This window comes from Perissodus microlepis, chromosome 19 (assembly GCF_051167445.1).
Source record: "Perissodus microlepis isolate ML-2025 ecotype Zambia chromosome 19, ASM5116744v1, whole genome shotgun sequence".
Lineage (NCBI taxonomy): Eukaryota > Metazoa > Chordata > Actinopteri > Cichliformes > Cichlidae > Perissodus > Perissodus microlepis.
This window is the reverse complement of record NC_140479.1, coordinates 7,378,928-7,397,954: the sequence shown is the minus strand read 5'-3', so window position 1 is coordinate 7,397,954 and position 19,027 is coordinate 7,378,928. Positions and strand designations below refer to the sequence as shown.

At 47.4% G+C, this 19,027-nt stretch overlaps 3 protein-coding genes across 11 annotated transcripts in view; 2 read left to right on the top strand and 1 right to left on the bottom strand.

The window, feature by feature from the left end:
- Positions 1–1,267: 1,267 nt before the first annotated feature.
- timm9 (translocase of inner mitochondrial membrane 9 homolog) lies at positions 1,268–8,029 on the bottom strand. 2 transcript variants are annotated; one of them, XM_084915281.1, is made up of 4 exons: positions 7,928–8,029; positions 3,333–3,381; positions 1,798–1,893; positions 1,268–1,716 (listed from the first exon to the last, which is right to left on the bottom strand). In XM_084915281.1, exons 2-4 carry the CDS (start codon positions 3,369–3,371, stop codon positions 1,582–1,584), a joined length of 270 nt encoding a protein of 89 aa, XP_084771407.1. In that variant the 5' UTR covers positions 3,372–3,381; positions 7,928–8,029; the 3' UTR covers positions 1,268–1,581. The 2 variants fall into 2 exon arrangements, with proteins under 2 accessions (XP_084771407.1, XP_084771406.1); XM_084915280.1 differs by lacking the exon at positions 7,928–8,029 and adding an exon at positions 3,621–3,860.
- Positions 4,191–19,027, top strand: part of kiaa0586 (KIAA0586 ortholog) — a 31,701-nt gene continuing 16,864 nt past the window's right edge. For 5 of the 8 annotated variants that reach the window (XM_084915268.1, XM_084915274.1, XM_084915271.1 and 2 more), the window contains exons 1-7: positions 4,485–6,436; positions 8,026–8,095; positions 8,172–8,403; positions 8,565–8,635; positions 8,768–8,852; positions 9,026–9,116; positions 9,979–10,090. In XM_084915268.1, coding sequence (XP_084771394.1) covers positions 6,112–6,436; positions 8,026–8,095; positions 8,172–8,403; positions 8,565–8,635; positions 8,768–8,852; positions 9,026–9,116; positions 9,979–10,090 — 986 coding nt within the window. In that variant the 5' untranslated portion in view covers positions 4,485–6,111. The other 3 variants (XM_084915273.1, XM_084915270.1, XM_084915275.1) reach the window with 3 other exon arrangements.
- On the top strand, positions 11,341–17,875 carry irf2bpl (interferon regulatory factor 2 binding protein-like). Its single transcript, XM_084915279.1, has one exon. It carries the CDS (start codon positions 13,115–13,117, stop codon positions 14,825–14,827), a length of 1,713 nt encoding a protein of 570 aa, XP_084771405.1. The 5' UTR covers positions 11,341–13,114; the 3' UTR covers positions 14,828–17,875.

Below are 19,027 nucleotides of genomic sequence, written 5' to 3'. Positions count from 1 at the left end.
AAAGCAGGCAGCTGGGCTAGCTGTGCAGGGGCTTCCCCAGGATTTTTAACAGGGGGCCAAGAACACCAACATGGGGGGGGTTCTGATCATAAATAAATAAAGAGTTATGTAAAGTCTTTAGGTGAGTACAAGTCATAGTCTTCCTTACCCTGTCTTGGATGTATGCAGCTCGTTGGACTGCTGTCTGCTTCAAACAACCACACAGGGAAAATAAAGTTATCCTCTACCTCGCTCGTTGTTTACTCTGAGTGATGTCAGTTTCATGACATCACTCATAAATGTGATCTGTTCAGTCAGCTGTGCTGTGTTTAACTTCTGCCTGCTGTGATTATCTTCGTGCATCATCAGTGACTCACTGTGAGGAATGTAATTCGATGAGAATGTGCGGACAGGTGGGATAAAAGCTGCAGATAGGTCTGACCTGCAGAAACTGCCCATTCAGTAAATCACTTTTTGGCACCCAGTCTGGCTCAGAGAATGGTGGTCGTGCTCACTCAGAGAAATAATAACAAATACCACAGACTTCCAAAATGGACCCAAATAGATTACTGGATTGTAACTGAGACAGTCATGTGTTCTACACCTGAATGGTCTCCATGGGTTTGATCACTTTGTTGTTCTAGCCTTCCCAGTGCATTTCAGATCCAGTTTAAAAATCTATTATTTGTTCTAAGAGCGTCGATGGTTTGGCACCACCTTACCCGACAAACCGTTTGAAACCCTTCAGTTCTACCACAGCACTGAGGCACTGCTGCTCCTGGAGATTCAGAGATCCAGGTTTGAAAGCAGAGGCGATGGAGCCTTCTCAGGGGTGACTGCTAAACTTAGCTTTTCACATTAGAGCTGCCCGAACTCTAAGTCACTATAAACAAAAAACAACTGCTCTCAGGTCTGTTAGAGCTTTTGTTATGCAGCCACAGTCTTTAATCGTTGTAATTTGTAGTCTGTATTCACTGTTGATTTAGTGATTGTTTTATACAGTGTACATTTGGTATAAGTTGCAATGCAACATGCAATAAAACTAACCTTTGACTTTAGAGTAAGGCCGTCAGCGAGAGTCTGCTACAGAAACACTTCAGTACTAAAAGCAGGTTAATCAGTAACTTTCAGGACATAACGAGCTCTCCAGCCGGAGCAGGTGAATCATGTGAAACGCTGCAGCTGGTCTGAACGTTTCTCGGGACTCTGTGTGATCTGCAGCAGAGCCAGAGTGAGGCCGGATGCAGTAAAGCACTTCCTAATAGGGATGAAAACATCCACACATTCCTGATGTCAGATTATTTTTTATTTCCAGACATGAAAAATGAGGTCAGCTCATCATCATCATCACATCGGTCGGTCGTTGTGTTCAATAAAAAGACAAATGTGCACATTAAAGGAATATTCTGCATGTTAATAAAGAATCTGAAACTACATTTCCCATGATGCACAAAACAGCCGACTAACCCTGCAGATAGAATCTGAGGGGGCGGAGCTTCAGGTCAGAAACTACAACAAAACGTCCTCACGCGCAGCTTCAGAGTCTGTTTTTACAGCGCCGGAGGATCTGCTGGACCAGCACGGCCCGGCCCAGGTTCAGGGTCAGCGCGGCTGTCCCAGCAGGCCAGCTTTAGCCGCCAGCGCCTCGTTCTGCTGGATGTGATACTCCTGGAAACGCATGGAGATCCTCTGAGTCATCTTCAGATACTTCTGCAGGCACGACTCGGAGCAGCTCGACTGAAACACAAACAGCTGTGAGGATTTTATCCAGATGTTCCTTCACTCACATGTTTCCATTATCCAATCATCTTTTTTTACCTCCTCGGGCTTCACGTCTCTCGTGGTGAAGTCTCGGACGCAGTCCATAAAGCAGTTCTCCGTCACCTTGTTGTACGTCCCCAGAAACTCCTTAAACTGAACACAGGAAACAGACCCGGCTCAGAAAACGGCTGCAGAGCAGCAACTCAGCAAAAAAATCTGAGAGACGACCGAGAAGGATCCGAGGTTCAGGTCTGGGAAGAAATTTCCTCAAACAGGTTTTAACCCCCGTCTTCTCGCTGCTTCAGGCACGCTCAGTTTTAGAAATAAAAAAAAATATGATTCAGCTACAGGTGGAGCTCATAAGTAGAACCGTTAGTGCAATTTCTGGCATTAGATTTACATGTGTGCTGGAGAGCTGCTCCTTTTGTTCACTAAAGCACATTTGTGAAGGAATAAAAAAGTCTACTGCTCTGAAAAACTAAATGTTCAGCGAAGTGCAGCACAGAAGCTCCCGTTCATAAAACAGTATTACAAAGAATAGTGTATTTGTCATAAATAAGCCCTTCAATATTCTTTTTCAAAAACTTTTAACAATTTTTTTATTTTTTTTATTTTCTTCTTTTTTCATTTCCTGAAGTTTCACCTTTTTCCATTCATTTACCTCCTTTTTTACCAACTTGCTTTTCATTTCAGATATTCATTTCTTAACTATAATTTTTCATAATGCCATATAATATTTTCTTGTTTTACTTGATTTATTTTTATTTAATTTATTTTCATTTATAAATGGTAAATGGCCTGTATTTGTATAGCGCTTTACACTACATTCAGTCATCCATCCATTCACACACTGGTGATAGCAAGCTACATTGTAGCCACAGCTGCACTGGGGCGCACTGACAGAGATGAAATGAACAAATACTTTATGATCTTTGAAGTTACTTTTATCATACTTTCTAATTTACGTGCTTAATTTTTTACTTTAAAACATTTCATGATCCTATCTCTCAATTATACGGTTTCATTTATTTATTATTTATGTGCATTGCTTTTAGCTACTCTTTAAAGGAATTTTTCATTTCTAAATTAAAACTAATTACTTTCTTTTCCACTCGTGTATTGGTCCCAATAAGCTGGCACAGTTTTCTGGCATTAACAGTATTTGAGTTTGTTTTGATTGATTCTGTTTTTATCTATTTATTTTTACCTACGGGTCTGTCGCTCTCTCCTTTTTTGTCCCTTACAGGCCTCCTTGCTGTATATCTGTGAAGGTTCTCAGTCATCCAGGTCATCGTAGTCTAAGGAGCTTGGAAAGAAAAGCGTCCGGACTTCTTTAAGTTGCTTGAAGACATTTCACCGCTCATTCGAGAAGCTAACCCAGAGCTGAAGAAGCTTCTCGGACGAGAGGTGAAATGTCTTCAAGCAACCTAAAGATGTCCAGACGCTTTTCTTTCCAAGCTCCTTAGACTCCTTATGTATAGTTCAGTGCGGGCTTTCTATGGACCCTGGAGGCCACAGTAACCGGACTTTGTGCCTCTGAATTCTGAGCCTCTTTTCTCAGAGTCGACATGAAAACTCTTGGGGTCACTTACCTGTTTGATCTGGTCGGACTCGGACATCTGGACCGCCATGATTCGGACTCTGTGGGAGGGGAAACAGGGCGACAATTAGCAGCAATGCTAACATACCAGACTCCATTCATAAATCCTTCATTTTTAACTCTCTTCGCGGTCCGCCTCTTTTAAAGCTCTTCCGGCGCTCACGTGTTATTCTTTCAATGTGACCTTACAGGTGTACCGTTCAGCTTAGGTTGGCTGGTTTAGTAACGCTTCAGATAGCAGAGGTTACCCGGGATTTAGTGACATGATGAACAAACCTACCTGATAAAACAGCACGTTTAAACGGACTGCTGCTGCTAACGGCTATCGGCTAGCCCGGTTAGCGCCGTGTTCCCGCCCTGTGATGAGGGTCCCTCTGTTCTCCTGGAGATGTTCTTCTTCAGCCTCCCGAGCAGCAGCGCTCAGTTTCTCTTTACAGCAGCAGGAGGACAGTTTTTATTCCACCTGAGCTCCGAGCTGGCTGAGGGGAACCTCCGAGTGACGGACTGAAGGACGCATGCGCGCAGAGCAGCAGATTCTCTCCGATATTGACTATGTGCACGTTAGCATATGCTACTTCCGGTGCGGAAACTCCTGTGGGGAGCTTTGTTTCCGGTGTCCTATTCGCGCCTGGTTTACGGTCCAAAACAAGTTAAGCAAATGAATGAATCAAGCGGCGATTTACATTTCTATAGATGTCTTGGGCATTTACCCAATATATCTTTAAATGATGTTCATCGACTTGTCGATATTTTTCCCCTGCGCCTCAGAGCAAAAGAGAAAAGGGATTCAAATGTTATATTTCTCAGCTGTCCCTCGTTTATCGCGGGTGTTATGTTCTAAAAATAACCAGCAATAGGTGAAATCAAGTAGCCAATTTTATTTTTTGACGGTGCAAAACGTTTCGTGGACATACAGTACTGCACTTCAGAGTCACACTGCTAGCGATCGATGCAGCGATTCTGTACTGTACAGGAGAGACATCACGGAGGAGATCGTCTGCAGCGATCAGGACGCAGGACACAATGTGACATAAAAAAAGCATGCAAACTTGCACTAAAAAATCCGCAAAACAGCAAGGTGAAAGGTGAACCGCGTTATAGGAGGGACCGCTGTAATTTTGAAGGTAAGTCACAACATACCCTTCGTAAATACTAATGTATAGAAACCGTTATCAGCAATCATTCATTTTTTGTGTGGCTTTTTTCACGGTTTGTTAACATGCTGTGTAGCTGTGTACTTGACTAGCTGATATCGACATAACGGGGGAAACATCTGGTTTGACTATTCTTCACCTGTAGTTTGAATGCTGAACATTTGCCTGTTTAAATCATAAGACCAGTCATTATACAGAGATGTGCTTCTGAATGTGGACGATGTGTCTTCTGCATGCAGTAATGCAGTTCTGCTTGTGTTGAGTGATGTAAACAACTGATCGATCTAAACGCTTTAAACGTCAAAATTGATCATTAGATTTTTTTATGACACAACAGCGGTGAGTGTTCCCACCTTCTGCTCTTTGTAACTTAACGCAATCTTTCCGTTTTCGAGTTTTGGACATGATTTTTGAGTATATCTTCGCAGTAGCGATTGACCGCAAAGTAAAGCTACCGGAAATGCACAACCCCACATCCGGTCTCAAACCAGGAAGTTAGCATTGTCTCGTGCACATAGTCAATTTTTGCGACTTTTCATGTAAATTAAAAAGAAAAAAAGCATTAAGCTTAATATTCAGCTATTAATTAATAATTTTATTAAACTCAAAACACGAATAAAAATGTACATTTGAGAGAAAAATGTCACGAATGTTCAGGTCAGAAACCGAAACTTACCGGAGAGCGACAAAAGTTCTGCGACTGGTGTTCCGACCTCCAAATATAATCGCATTAAACTAAATCTAAACTTCATCAGTAAGTCCTTCTATAAAGGCAAACCATCTTCAATCATAATTTCTCCTGAACCAGTCCAACTTTACAGGGTCGTTTCAAACACATTTCAGAAAAACAGAGTTCTCGCGAGCAGTAAAATGCACTCTGACAAAGAAGCTGTTTTCACAACTGCAGATTCTAGAACGAGTGAGACGAGTGTTTCAAGTATTTATGAATGATGTCTCAAACTCATGGCACATTCAAAAGTCGTTCAAATATGTAAAAACCAAAGATCAAGAATCCATTGTCATGTGACGAGACCTCTGTTTCTTTTGGTTTATTTATATTGTTACTTTATTATTTGATTTTATTTAAGTTCATTCATTATGTTTGTATTTGTTATTTAATTGAGTTAATATTCGTTTGAATACATCTTTTCAGTCATTTTCGCACTCATTGATTTTTCTATGATAGAGGTGTACTGTCCAGTTTTCGACTAATAAATACAATTTTAATTTGCTGTGTTTACTTTGTTTCTCAATGCCGTTTGTTCTTCTTCGTGTTTTGATTTTGAAGCGGAGTTTTTTCAGCATCCTGTCTGGAGCGGAAGCCGGAAGTTCGGTTGTTTGTTGTCAGCAACAGTTGCTGTGTTTGAACATTTTCTTTTTTTTTTGTCGTGGTTTCTGTGGGGTTTTTTTTTTCCTGGCGTCTCGTTGGGTGTAAATTACTTTAACTCTCTCCTCGCCCCCCGCGACGCTGACCGCCGCCTTCCTCCGCCTTCCTCCGACCTTTACCCGGCCAGCGGCGGGTTTTAGAGCCGGAGCGGGAAGTCTGGACGAAGTTAGCTTCCATGCTAACAGTACAGCTTTAAATCAGCTTTATTAACACTGTAGGTAAACAGCGTCATGTCTGCTCCGGCTGCACTCAGTCCGGATCAGTCCTCCTGCAGCTCGGACACCGGGGACGTTTTAATCCGCTCCACACGAGTCCTCCACCCGGACCGGACCGGTCCCGGAGGCGGACCGGGACCTGGATCCGTCCAGATAACCGTCCGAAAACTGCAGGACTTTCGTCCTCCTCCTCTGACCGAACTGAGACAGAATAAGCAGCGGCGGCGGAGTCCCAGACAGAACCCGGATATCGCTGCGCCACATCGGTCAGCAGCGTACTTAAAGCCCCGTAAGATCTCCGGAGGAGGAGACGGAAAACTCGATGAGGCGATGGACACAGGTAATATAATACCTGGCAGGTGTGTTCATTATTTTAAAACGTGCCCAGACTGAAGGTGTGTCCGTGCATCAGGGTGTGGGGGAGTTTGTGAGGGTCATGGAAGAAATCCAGAAACTTTGGATAAAGTCTAAGGCTACGTTCACTCTGCAGGTCTTAATGCTCAATTCCGATTTTTTTTTTATCAAATCCGATTTTTTTGTCTGCTCGTTCACACTACAAATAAAATGCGACAGCAAACGCGCTCTAGTGTGAACGCTCAAAGCGGCCCGCATGCGCAAAAGAAGACTTCACACACGACGCGCTCTGTTTAGACCCAGAGCAAATAGTATGTTTGACTGATGGCCTTAATATAAAGACTTCGGACTTTACGTTTCCCAATTTTTGCTTTAAGTTATTTTGTTATTTACATAATAATGTAAATAACCTAATAATTATCCTTATTGCTGTTTTAGAGGAGCGGTGCTTCAAAGGATAGCTGCAGATTTCTGTCAGAATCTGCAGATTATACAGTACAAAGAAAATGTTCACGTTTCTCCAACGTTGTCTTCCCAACAGTTTCACTGACATCTACACTGGATGTCCAGGAAGCGTTCGCGATGTCTTCTCCGGAGCTGATAATTGGCGTCTGTCTTGTGTCAGTGACGTAAAAGACGGATTTAATGCGACATGACCATCAAACAGCAGTCGCTTTCTGAAACATCGGATATGTATCGGATTCAGAACCACATACGAAAGTGACCCAGATCGGATTTGAAAATATCGGATTTGTGCCGTTCACACTGTCAGACCATGATCGGATATGGGTCGCATAGGGTCAAAAAAATCGGATTTGATGCGCTTTCGCCTGCAGTGTGAACGTAGCCATAGCTGCTCACGTTACTCACAGCTGCGTGGAGCTGTGCCGTTCACTTTAGTTCAGGGTGAGGTTTAAAAGCCAGCAGCACAGAGAAACACTGAGGTAGGGTTAGTTCACTAAAACTAGCTGTGTCGGCACATTTCAGTTCACTAAAGTAAAAATTATTAGTCGTAGTCTTTTAAATAACAATAAAAACTCAAATAAACTGAAATGAACGTGGAAAATAAAATAGGATAAAAATATAGTGTAAACATTTGTTGGTTTGAAATAATTCTGTGACATCGTGACTGACTAGGTTTTAATGGACATCTTTGAGGCTGAGGGTCGCTGTTCAGTGTCATAGATCGTGCCTCTGACACACACCCTCTATACAGCAATACAGACTAAAGGTCACAATAACGTTCAAATACAAAACTCTAATAACTCTGCTACATCTAAAGCCATTAAACCAGACGGTCCTTTAAAAGCAGTGAAGATCGCATTTCAGCCAACAATCAGCAGCCTCGCGTTACAGATCCTCCTGAGCTCTCTCAGATACGTCTCTAGACGTTAGAGTCTAACGGTTAGACAGAATTTCTTCACACACGATCGTAAAAAGATCAAAATTCATATTTTTTGTATTTTAGTTCACTCACCTCTCACCATAATCATTCAATTCAATCTGAGTCGTAAAAGGTTCTGTGTTTATCTTTAATCATCACAATACTGACTCCACCTTTGCTTGCATCATCAGGTGACGACGTCCTGACGTCACGGTTTGCGTCTGGGGGTCGAGGAGTCGTGCTGGCGGCTTTGAAGCAGCGGTGAGTGAAACGTGTTTCCTCAGACTTGCTACTGGTTGCTCATAAAAACACATCTCATCTTATCTGTGATGCTCAGCTCTCACAGCGCCCCCCGCAGGAGGGAGGTCAGAGTTCACTTCTTGGACCCGATGCCGCTCCACTCTGTGGGAAACCTCCCGGACGCCCCTGCTCTGAGCTCCCGGGATGCAGCGAAGGATGCTGGGGTCCAGATGGAGACGCCGCTGTCCTCTGCTGACCTGGGAGATGCCAGTAGCACAGCCGCTGCCGCTGCCACTGCAGCTTTGGCAGCTGCTGCTCCTCTCTTCAAGGTGAGTACAGCTGATAGAATAGAATAGAAATTGAGCCCATACACATGTTTATTTCTGCTTTTTCCACATGTGAGTCTCTGGGACTGACTCACTGCTGCCTCTGCTGGACATCAGAGGAACTGCAGCTAATGTTTAGCACCTCTGTTTGTGTTTGTTTACAGGCTCAGTCTGATATGGAGGCTCGTGTGGCTCAGCTGGCTGACGGCATCCAGAAGCTGCTGCAAGCTGACGGGTAAACTGTGTGCACCTGTTGTCTCGTTATGCTGAAAACAAAAACAATAAGAGAAAACTAATTCTGTGTTATAAAAAGTCACTTTAAATGAAGTGGAGATGTGACATCACTGTGACATCACCGTGTCATCAGGGAGGGTGGGGACAGAGGGCGGAGCATGAGCCAGCAGACACTGCAGCACCTGGAGATGCTGCAGTGCCAGCAGGTGCAGCTGCAGGTGAGTACAGGAACACCTTTAATGATGTCACCGTGCTGAACAATAGCAGCAGGGCGTATCAGACGTGTTATCCAATCAAAGAAAATGTAAAACCTGGGAATTGTAGGAATAAAGATGCGACGCCTCCTGCGTCTCTTTCTAAACTTTCATTGGCACTTCTCTCCTCCAATCAGAGCCAGCTGCTGGAATCAGCCCTCAGGATAGCGAGCGGCCATGCTTCAGACCCGCCGACGCACCTGCAGGTCACACACCTGGATGCTGCAGGTAAGCACACAGCAGTTTGTGTTGGTCAGCATGAGGTGCGTCCTGTGAGTTCTGACATCAGCTCAGTGGGTCAGCCTGGAGCTTACACACATCAGTACAGGGGAGGTCACAGGAAGGTGGAGTTTGCAGTGTGCGACCAATCAGAAACATGGACAGGTGTACCAACAGCAGAGCAGGTGCATGTTTGTGCTGTGTACTGTTCCGACCCACACATGACATTTTGAATTATTTAGCAAACAATAGATTATAAATATCAACCTGTTTGTCTGCCTGATAAACATCTGAAACATAATTATTTCAAAAACGCTGTAAAAAATAAAATCATTTTCTTTTTTCATCCAGTAACTGAAAAATCTTCCAATATTTTTTTCATTTTATGGCTGATTAAAAACACATTGTTTGGACTTAAAGTGCAGAAATGCAGAGAATTTTTTTGAGCTCTTAAAATGATAAAAATGTTATTTGTTTGTGGATAACAAACAATTATAAACAAATAACTAAGTTTTGGACTGTCAGCCCTGAGGTGTTATGAGGAAGGTGAACCAGCAGGTGGCAGCAGTGTGTGTGTGTCACTACTGCAGGCAATGGAGACAGTTGTCATGGTAACCAGAGTGTTTGTAGCAGCATGACTATTTTTAGCTTCAATGCTGAATTCAGATCGTGTGTGTGTGTGTGTGCGCACATCTGTCGAGGCAAATATCGCAGAATTCATGTCTGAAATTCTGAAATATGCTTTCAACATCTTCATGAGATCCACCTGGAAAATCCTTGTACACTTTTCCAGGCTTTCCAGGCCTGGAAAACATTGAAACTTCGTGGATGATTAACCTCTGTCTCTGCTTTGTCTTCTTCTTCACTGCAGCAGCAAACAGCCTCGGCGCCCAGCCACCGAGCTCCTTGCCAAACGTAGCTGTCCTTGCTGCCCCAGTTACCATGGAAATGCATCGCCTTGACCAATGGGCAGATCAAACCAGGTGAAGGGGGGAGGGGGGAGGATGTTTCTGTGGGTTTGACGGAGGCGGTTTTGTTAAACAGAGACTGAGAGACACAGACAGGAAACAGGCTCAGGGTTCAGGTGCACTCCTGACACACCTGGAAAAGCTTGAACCTGCTTATTAAACAGCCACCAATCAACACGCTCAGAAGGACTCTTGGTTTTTGGTTGTTCTCATTTATGTGATGCGTTCAGTGAGCACACATGGAGATCTGAAGGGATGTCATCATAAAAATGTCTTTAGGTTGAGAAAGCTCCTCAGAGTGTCCTGAATGATCCTAAACTAGTTTGGATGGGTCTGTTTTGGTCACTCCATGGTGAGGATTCCCAGCGCTAACGCCGTTAACTCCTCTGGGTTCAGGCCTGAAACCGAGACATCACGTGGCTCTCGTCTCACAGCCAGCTTCAGATCTTCACGCAGGACCCCGTGAAAGCATCCGTTTATCGTTTCCTTCATGCAGACTTTTCAGGAATTTTAATTCTTACTTCAGGAAGCTTCAGACCAAGTTTCCCACGATTACTTTGCTGCACAAATGTTCTTACAGACCTCAACAAACACTGAAAATGCCTCAGCAGCAGGGCCAGCACAAAAACAAATCTTTATTACGTTTTTCGTGTGTTTATTTAAGAAAGAAAGATAAAGATGTTTGATTATTCGCACAGATCCACGTGAACCGAATAATCAGCTGAAGCTGAAAATGGAGGCAAATAAAATCCTGTAAGTCACAAACTGACTCCAGGCTGGATTCAAATGTGCACAGAACCGGTTTGACTGCCGGGCTCTACACAGGCTTTCTCCTGGTTTAAAGAAGCCTTCAGAGGTGTCGACACACATTACCATCAGTGATCTGCATGTGGTCACCGTTTGGTCTGAGTCAATTAAACCCACCTATGAAAAAACAAGCCAGTGATTTTCCTGCAGTGGAAGAGCAGAGTGAAGCCCTCGTGTGTTTTAGAGACAAAGGTTAGATTAGTTCCTGTGCAGTGATGCTTCAGCTAAAGCGATGAAAGGTCATGTGAGAGCATGTGGAGGTGCTGATTGGTCTGCTCGGTCAGTCGGAGTGCTGTGTGAAGACTGGAGCAGGTGGAGACATAAAGGAGCCTGGGAGCGTCTGAACGCTGCAGCAGGTCTGCGTCGCTGCATTTGCATAATCATTCATAGTGTGTGTGTGTGGGGGGTGGGGGGGGGGGGGGTGCTACAGTTGATCCTGTATTCTGCAGCTTCTCCTCGCACGTTTCCATGGCAACGCCAGCAGTATCCATGAGAGGCACGCAGATGCTTTTGTGTGTTTATGGAGATGGCACTAAGCCAAAGCCGCCACCCACTGCTGATAACTGAAAAACCGCAATATTCCCAGAATGCACCAGTGTAGCGCATATTTTCATAACTCACCTGTGTAAACTCTGTCAAGGCAAGGTTGCATATCGGGGCGTGGCCTATTTGACTGACAGGTGGGTGTAGCTGCTAGCTCGTGCTAACTGGACTGTGGACGTGTTTGTGTTGCTGTGAGGTTTCTGTACGAACAGACGTCTTTTACTGTTATGAATGAGCAGGTACCTGTGACTGTGACAGCCAAGGCCAAACTGCAGCCAAGTCCCTCTGTGAGTTACAGGCTGTGAGGTAACCCCATCCTGTTTGTGCACACTCTGCTTGAAACTAGTGTAGTTTTTATTTTTCCGCCTGTTTGATGAACTGCGTGCGGACAGCTCCACAGAGACTCATTACTCAGTGATGTGATTGCTGTCTGCAGCAGAGCTGAAGCTGCTGTGTGGAGAATCAGGATATTTTCCACAGTCAGACGTGCTCTGAGCACCGAGAGGCTCGGGTCAGAGAGCTGCCCATCACGTCACACAGACCGGCTCATATCATGTCTGACTGCACGACACCTCGATCAGGAGACACACGAGGGGAAGGAAAGAGGCAAACAAACCTCTCCTATTGGTCAGTTCTTTGCTTTAATCTAAAGAGATTTACAGTATACCACAGTAATCCTTTGCTGATTACCGTAGTATACTGCATGTGTTACACATCACAAAACTCATTTTTACTTATCATTTATTTATTTAACTGTGCTGCACAGCTACACTGAGCGTTCAAACAAGAGCATAAATTAACTTTGCTGAGCTCTGAAGACAGAAACCAAAGAAACATCAGAGCAGCGAGGGCGATCGAGGCTCAGTGCACACTGAGAGAGAGAGGAGGGGTGGGTTGGAGCAGAGAGGTAAAACCTGCCTGACAACACGGATGCCTCTGCAGCCCAGACCCCCAGTGTCCACCTTTAATATTCCACCTTAAACTGCTGTGAGGTGATGAAACACCTATGCTGTTGTTTCCTCTGAGGGGAGGGGGGTTGATCTCCGAGTTTCTTCTCATGGGGGGGGACAGCAGACCCCCACCCTCAAAAGCCAAAGACTGGTAAAAGGAGCAGGAGTTATTTTAAGAAACAAGCTGTGATACTTTTATGATGACTCGTGAACAGCCCCCACAAACTACAGACAAAAATATGATGGGGGGGGGGGCCTCCCGCTGTGTGCCCCCTCCGGACCCGTGTGTGCTGGGGTCAGACCCGTGAACCCCAGCAGCTGGAGTGCTGCAGGTGGAGCGGGGCTTCTTCTTTACCTGGATGTGACAAATACAGGATGAAGAGGAGGAGGTGGGGGTGACACAGATGGGGGAAGAACAAGGGCAACAAGTGGGATCATGGAGGGGGAGGGACGGTGACGTCAGCTACTCCACCAGGTGGCATTGTGTGAGAGGGGGTAACAATCCGAATTCCTCCGCTTCCCCGGGAGTGATGCATGCAGGGAAAAAAAAGGCAGAGCTCCCTCCTCCTCCTCCCTCCTCCATCTCTGCAGCAGCACACGGAGCTACAGCTGCAGGAGGAAGAGGAGGAGGAACAATAAGCTCAGAGGAGGCTCCGCAGTCCGGCGGCGTGTCGCAGTTTTAGCGGGAGCTGGTGAAGCGGCTGCCCGGAGGAGGAGGCAGGGGGCCGGCAGAGGGAACATGTCCTCCCCGCAGGTGTCCCGCCGGCAGTCGTGCTACCTGTGCGACCTGCCGCGCATGCCTTGGGCCATGATCTGGGACTTCACGGAGCCCGTGTGCCGCGGATGCGTCAACTATGAGGGCGCGGACCGGATCGAGTTCGTCATCGAGACTGCCCGCCACCTGAAGCGCGCTCACGGCTTCCAGGAGGCCCGCGGCGCCGCGGGAGCGCCCCCGCAGCAGCAGCCTGGGGCGACGAAGAGCCAGGCGGCCATACTAAGCGGCAAAGAGCCGCCGAGCCACCACCACCACCCGGCGGATGGTGCAGCCAAGCCCCAGCATCCCGGGACGGACCGCTACTCGCTGGGACGCTTCGACTACGGCGGCAGGCCGCCCACCGGGCTCGGAGGACCGAACGGCTTCAAGGACGACGGCCCGCCGGAGCTGAACCGCCAGAGTCCGAACTCCCGCGGCAGGACCCCCGCCGGACCGCCGTCCGCCGCCGTGCCACCCAGCCTGCTGCCGCAGACGGGCCGGGCTGAGCCCGGGGCGAAGCGGCCCTCCTCGGTTTCCGCCGCCGACCCGGACCGGGAGCTGAAGGAGAAGCAGCGCAACGCGGAGGTGCTGGCAGAGTTGAGCGACAGCCTGCGGAGCCGCCAGGAGGAGTGGGCGGGCCGGCCGAAGGCCGTGCGCGACACGCTGCTTGCGCTCACCGGAAGCACGCCCTTCGACGTCCGCTTCAAGAAGGACCACGCGCTGTTGGGCCGCGTGTTCGCCTTCGACGCCGCGTCGAAGCCCGGCGCGGAGCATGAGCTGAAGCTCTTCATCGAGTACCCGAGCGGCTCCGGGACGGTGTTCTCCAGCGCCTCGGGGGTGGCCAAGCAGATGTACCAGGACTGCATGAAGGACTTCGGGCGCGGGCTGTCGTCCGGCTTTAAGTACCTGGAGTACGAGAAGAAGCCGGGTTCCGGGGACTGGCGGCTGCTCGGGGACCTGCTGCCCGAGCCGCTGCGCTTCTTTCGGGAGCCGCTGTCCGTAGAGCTGCTACCGCAGCCGCACGCCGACGGCGGCTTCCCGCTGCCGCCAGGACGGGCGGGGGGCTCCCGGCCCGGGCTGAGGAAGAGGAAGGCCTCCCCGGAGCCGGACTCTGCGGACGAGCAGCAGCGGCAGCAGTGGCTCGGGGGCCCGGGCGAGGCCCTCAAGACCCCCCCTGAATCCGCCGCCGCCCCGCCGCAGAACAGACAGTCCCCCATGGCCGCGCTCATGTCAGTGGCGGACGCGCTCGGTAACGCGCACTCGCCCGGCAAGGACAGAGACTCCGCCGCGCACTCCAGGCACGCGGCCGGCAGCCCGGCGTCCCCGGCCTCAGCCTCCGGCCAAAGGCGCCTCTCCTCCCGCAACGGGGACCTCGGGCTGCCCGCGCAGGACCAAGTGCACGCGCAGAGCGTGCCCGACTCCCCCGTGGCCAACAGCGGACCGCTGTGTTGCACCATCTGCCACGAGCGCCTGGAGGACACCCACTTCGTGCAGTGTCCCTCCGTCCCCGGACACAAGTTCTGCTTCCCCTGCTCCCGGGAGAGTATCAAGGCCCAAGGGGCTTCCGGGGAGGTGTACTGCCCCAGTGGGGACAAGTGCCCGCTGGTCGGCTCCAACGTGCCCTGGGCATTTATGCAGGGGGAGATTTCCACCATCCTGGCTGGAGATGTGAAGGTAAAGAAGGAGAGGGACCCCTGAGGAGGAGGTGCTGGAGCCTCAAGCCCAGATTTTGTTTTTTATGTTCCCTGGATCACAGCCCAGGTCGAGGTACTTCAGCCTGCCCCCCACAGAGATTCGCTCTAACCTAAACTCAGTAAAATATTCAAACCATGAAGAACAGCAAACTGTTTCAGTCGTTTAGAGTCTGGCCTGGTGATCATGTGAACGCTTTTCTGATTTAACACTTTCCACCTTCCTTTGTCATCGTGTGTGTTTTTGATGTGACGGAGGTTAAAGGTTGAGTTTCAACCTGGCGTCAGTAAAATAAATGAGTGTTACTGAGCCAGCTGACACTCTTCAGTTTAAATGTCGAGCTGCCTCCAGCTCCGTGTGTGTGTGTGTGTGTGTGTGTGTGTGCAGTAAGATCATGCATGCTATAGTTTCTGTCCAACACTCACAATCTTCTTTACTGTGAGGCTTAAAACAACCTCAATATTCTGTTAAAGGAGTTCATGTTATTACAGGTGGCTCCTGTAGCATAGTGTGTGTGTGTGTGTGTGTGTGTCATTACACCCATGAGTCCAAATGTGTGACCACGGCGCTGGACCCTCAGCCCGTTTCTGCATCTGTAAAGAAAACCTGATAAAAATACGTTGAAGGCTTGAAACGGAGATTATCGTGATGCAGTTTAATAAACGGTTCGGACAAGCAGGCGACTCTTATTTTGAAACAAAGAAATATGTTAAAATTTATAAGAAAAATGTAATCGTCCAAATTATCCAACAAACTCCGATGTATGACATCAGAGTGGTGATCTTTGGTTCGTCTGGCGTTTAAACTTGTGCGTTTACTTTGTGAATGAGTCGTTTGTGTTTTTGTCTGTTGTTTAGGACGATGTGCTCACAGACTGAAACAGTTTGACTGAAACATGAAATATTACTGACGTTAATCTGTGCCTGTTGTGTGGATCCAGGTGTCGCTCATGTTCGTCTGGAGTTTGATTAACATACAGTCACAGTTTGTGTCCGAGTCGCCGTCACACTTCTCACAGTGAAACTCACATCAGTTATGTTTGTTTTAAACGGTCGTAAATTCTTCCTGTTTGATAAACGAACCCGTTGACGACCGGGTGGAGAAACGTGTGGAGGGTAGGCGGTGCTCACGTTCAGCGTTTATTACCTTTGACTCTTTGTAATTAACGTCGTGGACATCATCAAGCTGTGACTGTTGTGAAGCAAAGGTCTGTTAGCAGCGATGAGACCGGCGGGGAGTTTCAGGGCGTCTTTGTGCACATTCCCACTGCAGGAAGCGGCCGGTAGGACGCCGTTTCAGGAGGAGAAAGCGCTCGCTTACAGTCCGTCGCTCCACGCTCCCACTCTGTGGAGCCGCACTCGCTGCAGCTGGAGGGGCTCTTCATGAAGGGTTATTCCAGAAATGCAGCTTGAAGCTGTGGAGCGCGCTCACAGCAGGTCCATACCTGTGTCAGGTGTCCTCACTGTGAGCGTGCACACACACTCGTTTTGAACGGATCGTCACAACGATCGCTACCGTCCCCTGTGAGCTCACAGAGCCTTTGTTAAGTTATGTCTCGTGGTTTTGGTGCCTTTAACGAGGCGTCGCACAAAGATCAGCTCGGTAACGTTCTCGGCGGTAGACCGTCACTCCTGTGGCACGTTGGCAGAAGCGGGGGTGTTGAGCTTAAGATGATTAGACAATAACTGGCTGTGTACAGACTTGAACTTTAACTTTAGGCTTGTTGGACGTGCGGATGAAACGGGAGTCATGCTGTTTACAGAGCCGCTCCTCGCCTGAAACAGCTGCAGCATCAGTTCACCTCCTCTAACCCAACATGGCTGAGAGGAGGCGCGGCCGCGTTCGCTCGTGACTCTGATCTCTGCAGCAGCTTTGAGACTCGCTGCAGCTGTGAGCCGTCACCGCTCAGCTATGCGTGTTTGCTGCTCATAACTCGCTTATAGAAACTTTCTGGGCTTTAAAAAACAAACTTCATAGTTGGATTCGTCCAGCGAATAAATGTTATGTTTCTGTTGCACCTGGATCCACAAAGCAAACGCAAAGATGGAGGTCAGACTGATGAATTCTTCATTTTCAGTCAAGTTAAAACAAGTTAACTCCCAAATGCAGAGAGTTTCTGCTGTGGACAAACTGGTCCCAGTGGTTTGAAGTGAACCAACCAAAAACGCCTCGACTTTAGCCCTGACAGTTGGAAGGTAAAGTCACCTCGAGGAACACGTCTGCTGCTCGTTTGCTGGTTTTCTTCTGTTTGGACTGGACAGGAAGTGAGAACCGTGAACACGCTAGCTCTCTGACAGCTGTTGGAGAGACTAAACAGGAAGTTTGTTTCTGCCCAGAAAGCCAACGGTGTCAGAGTATAATTATGCTGACGTTTCACTGCAGATGTAAACGAATAAATCAGCATAAAAACAGACGAGCAGGACGTAGAGTCATGTTTAAACGACCCTTGGAATTGTGTTTCGTTTCTACCTTGTGTCATGATCTAAATGTAAAACAGAAAAAAACCTTTTGTACTTGAAAACTGTGTCAGATGTTTTGGGGCATCAAAGAGGAAACCGTGCACACGCCGTCTTCCCTCCATCCAGGTTCCAGCCGAGTTTGGAGCAGACAGCTGAACTTATAAATATTCTACATGTGGATGTTTTAGAAAACGTGTTTAACAAAGAAACGAGCGTGTTGTGTTGTCGTGGAGATGAAGGCGTGTTCAGTGCCGTGGTGTTTAGGAGGTTCAGTGTGAGGCAGCCGGTAGTCACTAACACATGCTCCATTTTTACATTAGAAAGTCGTGTCTGTAAAGAAAACAACAAAAAAAGCAATTTTTTTTATTTTTATAGAAATAATTTATTTCATATTTTCATTTTGAATTGGACGTTTTAAATTTTTCCTTTCTAATATATTTTGTACTGCAATAAGAAGCCCCTCCTCTCTGTTCCTGCCTCACATTAAGGTTCAGCTTGTTTTGTGTTTCTGTTCAGATAAAATGAAACTAACACATTTGATCTTGTAACGTGCCTTGGAGCTGAGTCGGTTGTAATAAATTCCTTTTCTGTCAAACGTGACGTTTCTTTAATGCGACACTCGACTTTATTTTGAAATTCTGGTGCTGGAATCACTCACGTCCTGTGGCTAAAGGCTTCTTTCAGTAGAAACTGAGTCAGGCTGTGATGGAGCGGCTCGCCTGTTTTTTCCAGAAGTCAAGCTAAAGTAAGAACACTGGAGTGAATGAAGTCTCACTTATTGATCTTTATGTCTCCAGGAAGTTGTGTTGGGATCAAATCCGGGCCTCTCAGGGAAAACAGCCACATTTCCACCGTACAGGTATTTTCTGAATTTGTCAGCTCCTGAAATCCTGCACTCAGCGTCTTCTCATGGACGCTTTTATGTTCTTATAATTCCAACATTTGTATTTGACAAAGATGCAGATTTGATCGACTTGAAGCCAAGAGCGAAACTTTCTCTGCTGTCTCTGGGTTGATGAAGAAACTCGAAATGTTGAGCCTTACCTTTAATTTTACATTCACTTGAACTGTGACCTTTCCTTCGTCACCAAACGTGATCAGCATTTTAATGAAAGCTCGAGGAACTCGTCCATTTTCGGGCCGTATTGGACTGTTTGTTGGGCCAGATGTGGCCCCCGAGCCACATGTTGGCGTCACAAATGTTAGAAATGATCATGTGAGGAGCCGAGCGGCACCAAAGTGTAACCAGCAGAAACACACACAGATCAGCGTGGTTAGCATTCACACAGCGAGCTGCTGCACTGAGCCAAGGGCACCTTAACCATCACCGTCCACACACACACACACACACACACACACACACACACACACACACACACACACACACACCAGGGGTGTTTTTGTTATTCAAAGAGAAAATCTGCAATGCAGCAAGAAACTACAAGTACAGCGAGTACTGCTGTTGATACTGCAGTAATGGTAGTACCAGTACTGCATCAGGAGTTTGTTACCGAGACAGCAAGGACTCTGATTAAAGACACGGCGTCGTATTAAGATCCAGAAACTGCATCTGCTCAGTTCACCTCTGCTGCGCTCTGATTGGCCGCGCAGTGTCTGACAGAGTGTTTTTGTGCGTGCAGCTGCAGCAGCCGAAGCGGCTCAGACAAAGACACCACGCTGCAGGTGTGTGGATTTACAGCGAGCTGCTCTCAAACCTGCAGCTCGTTTCTCGCGCTCTGAGAGCGGC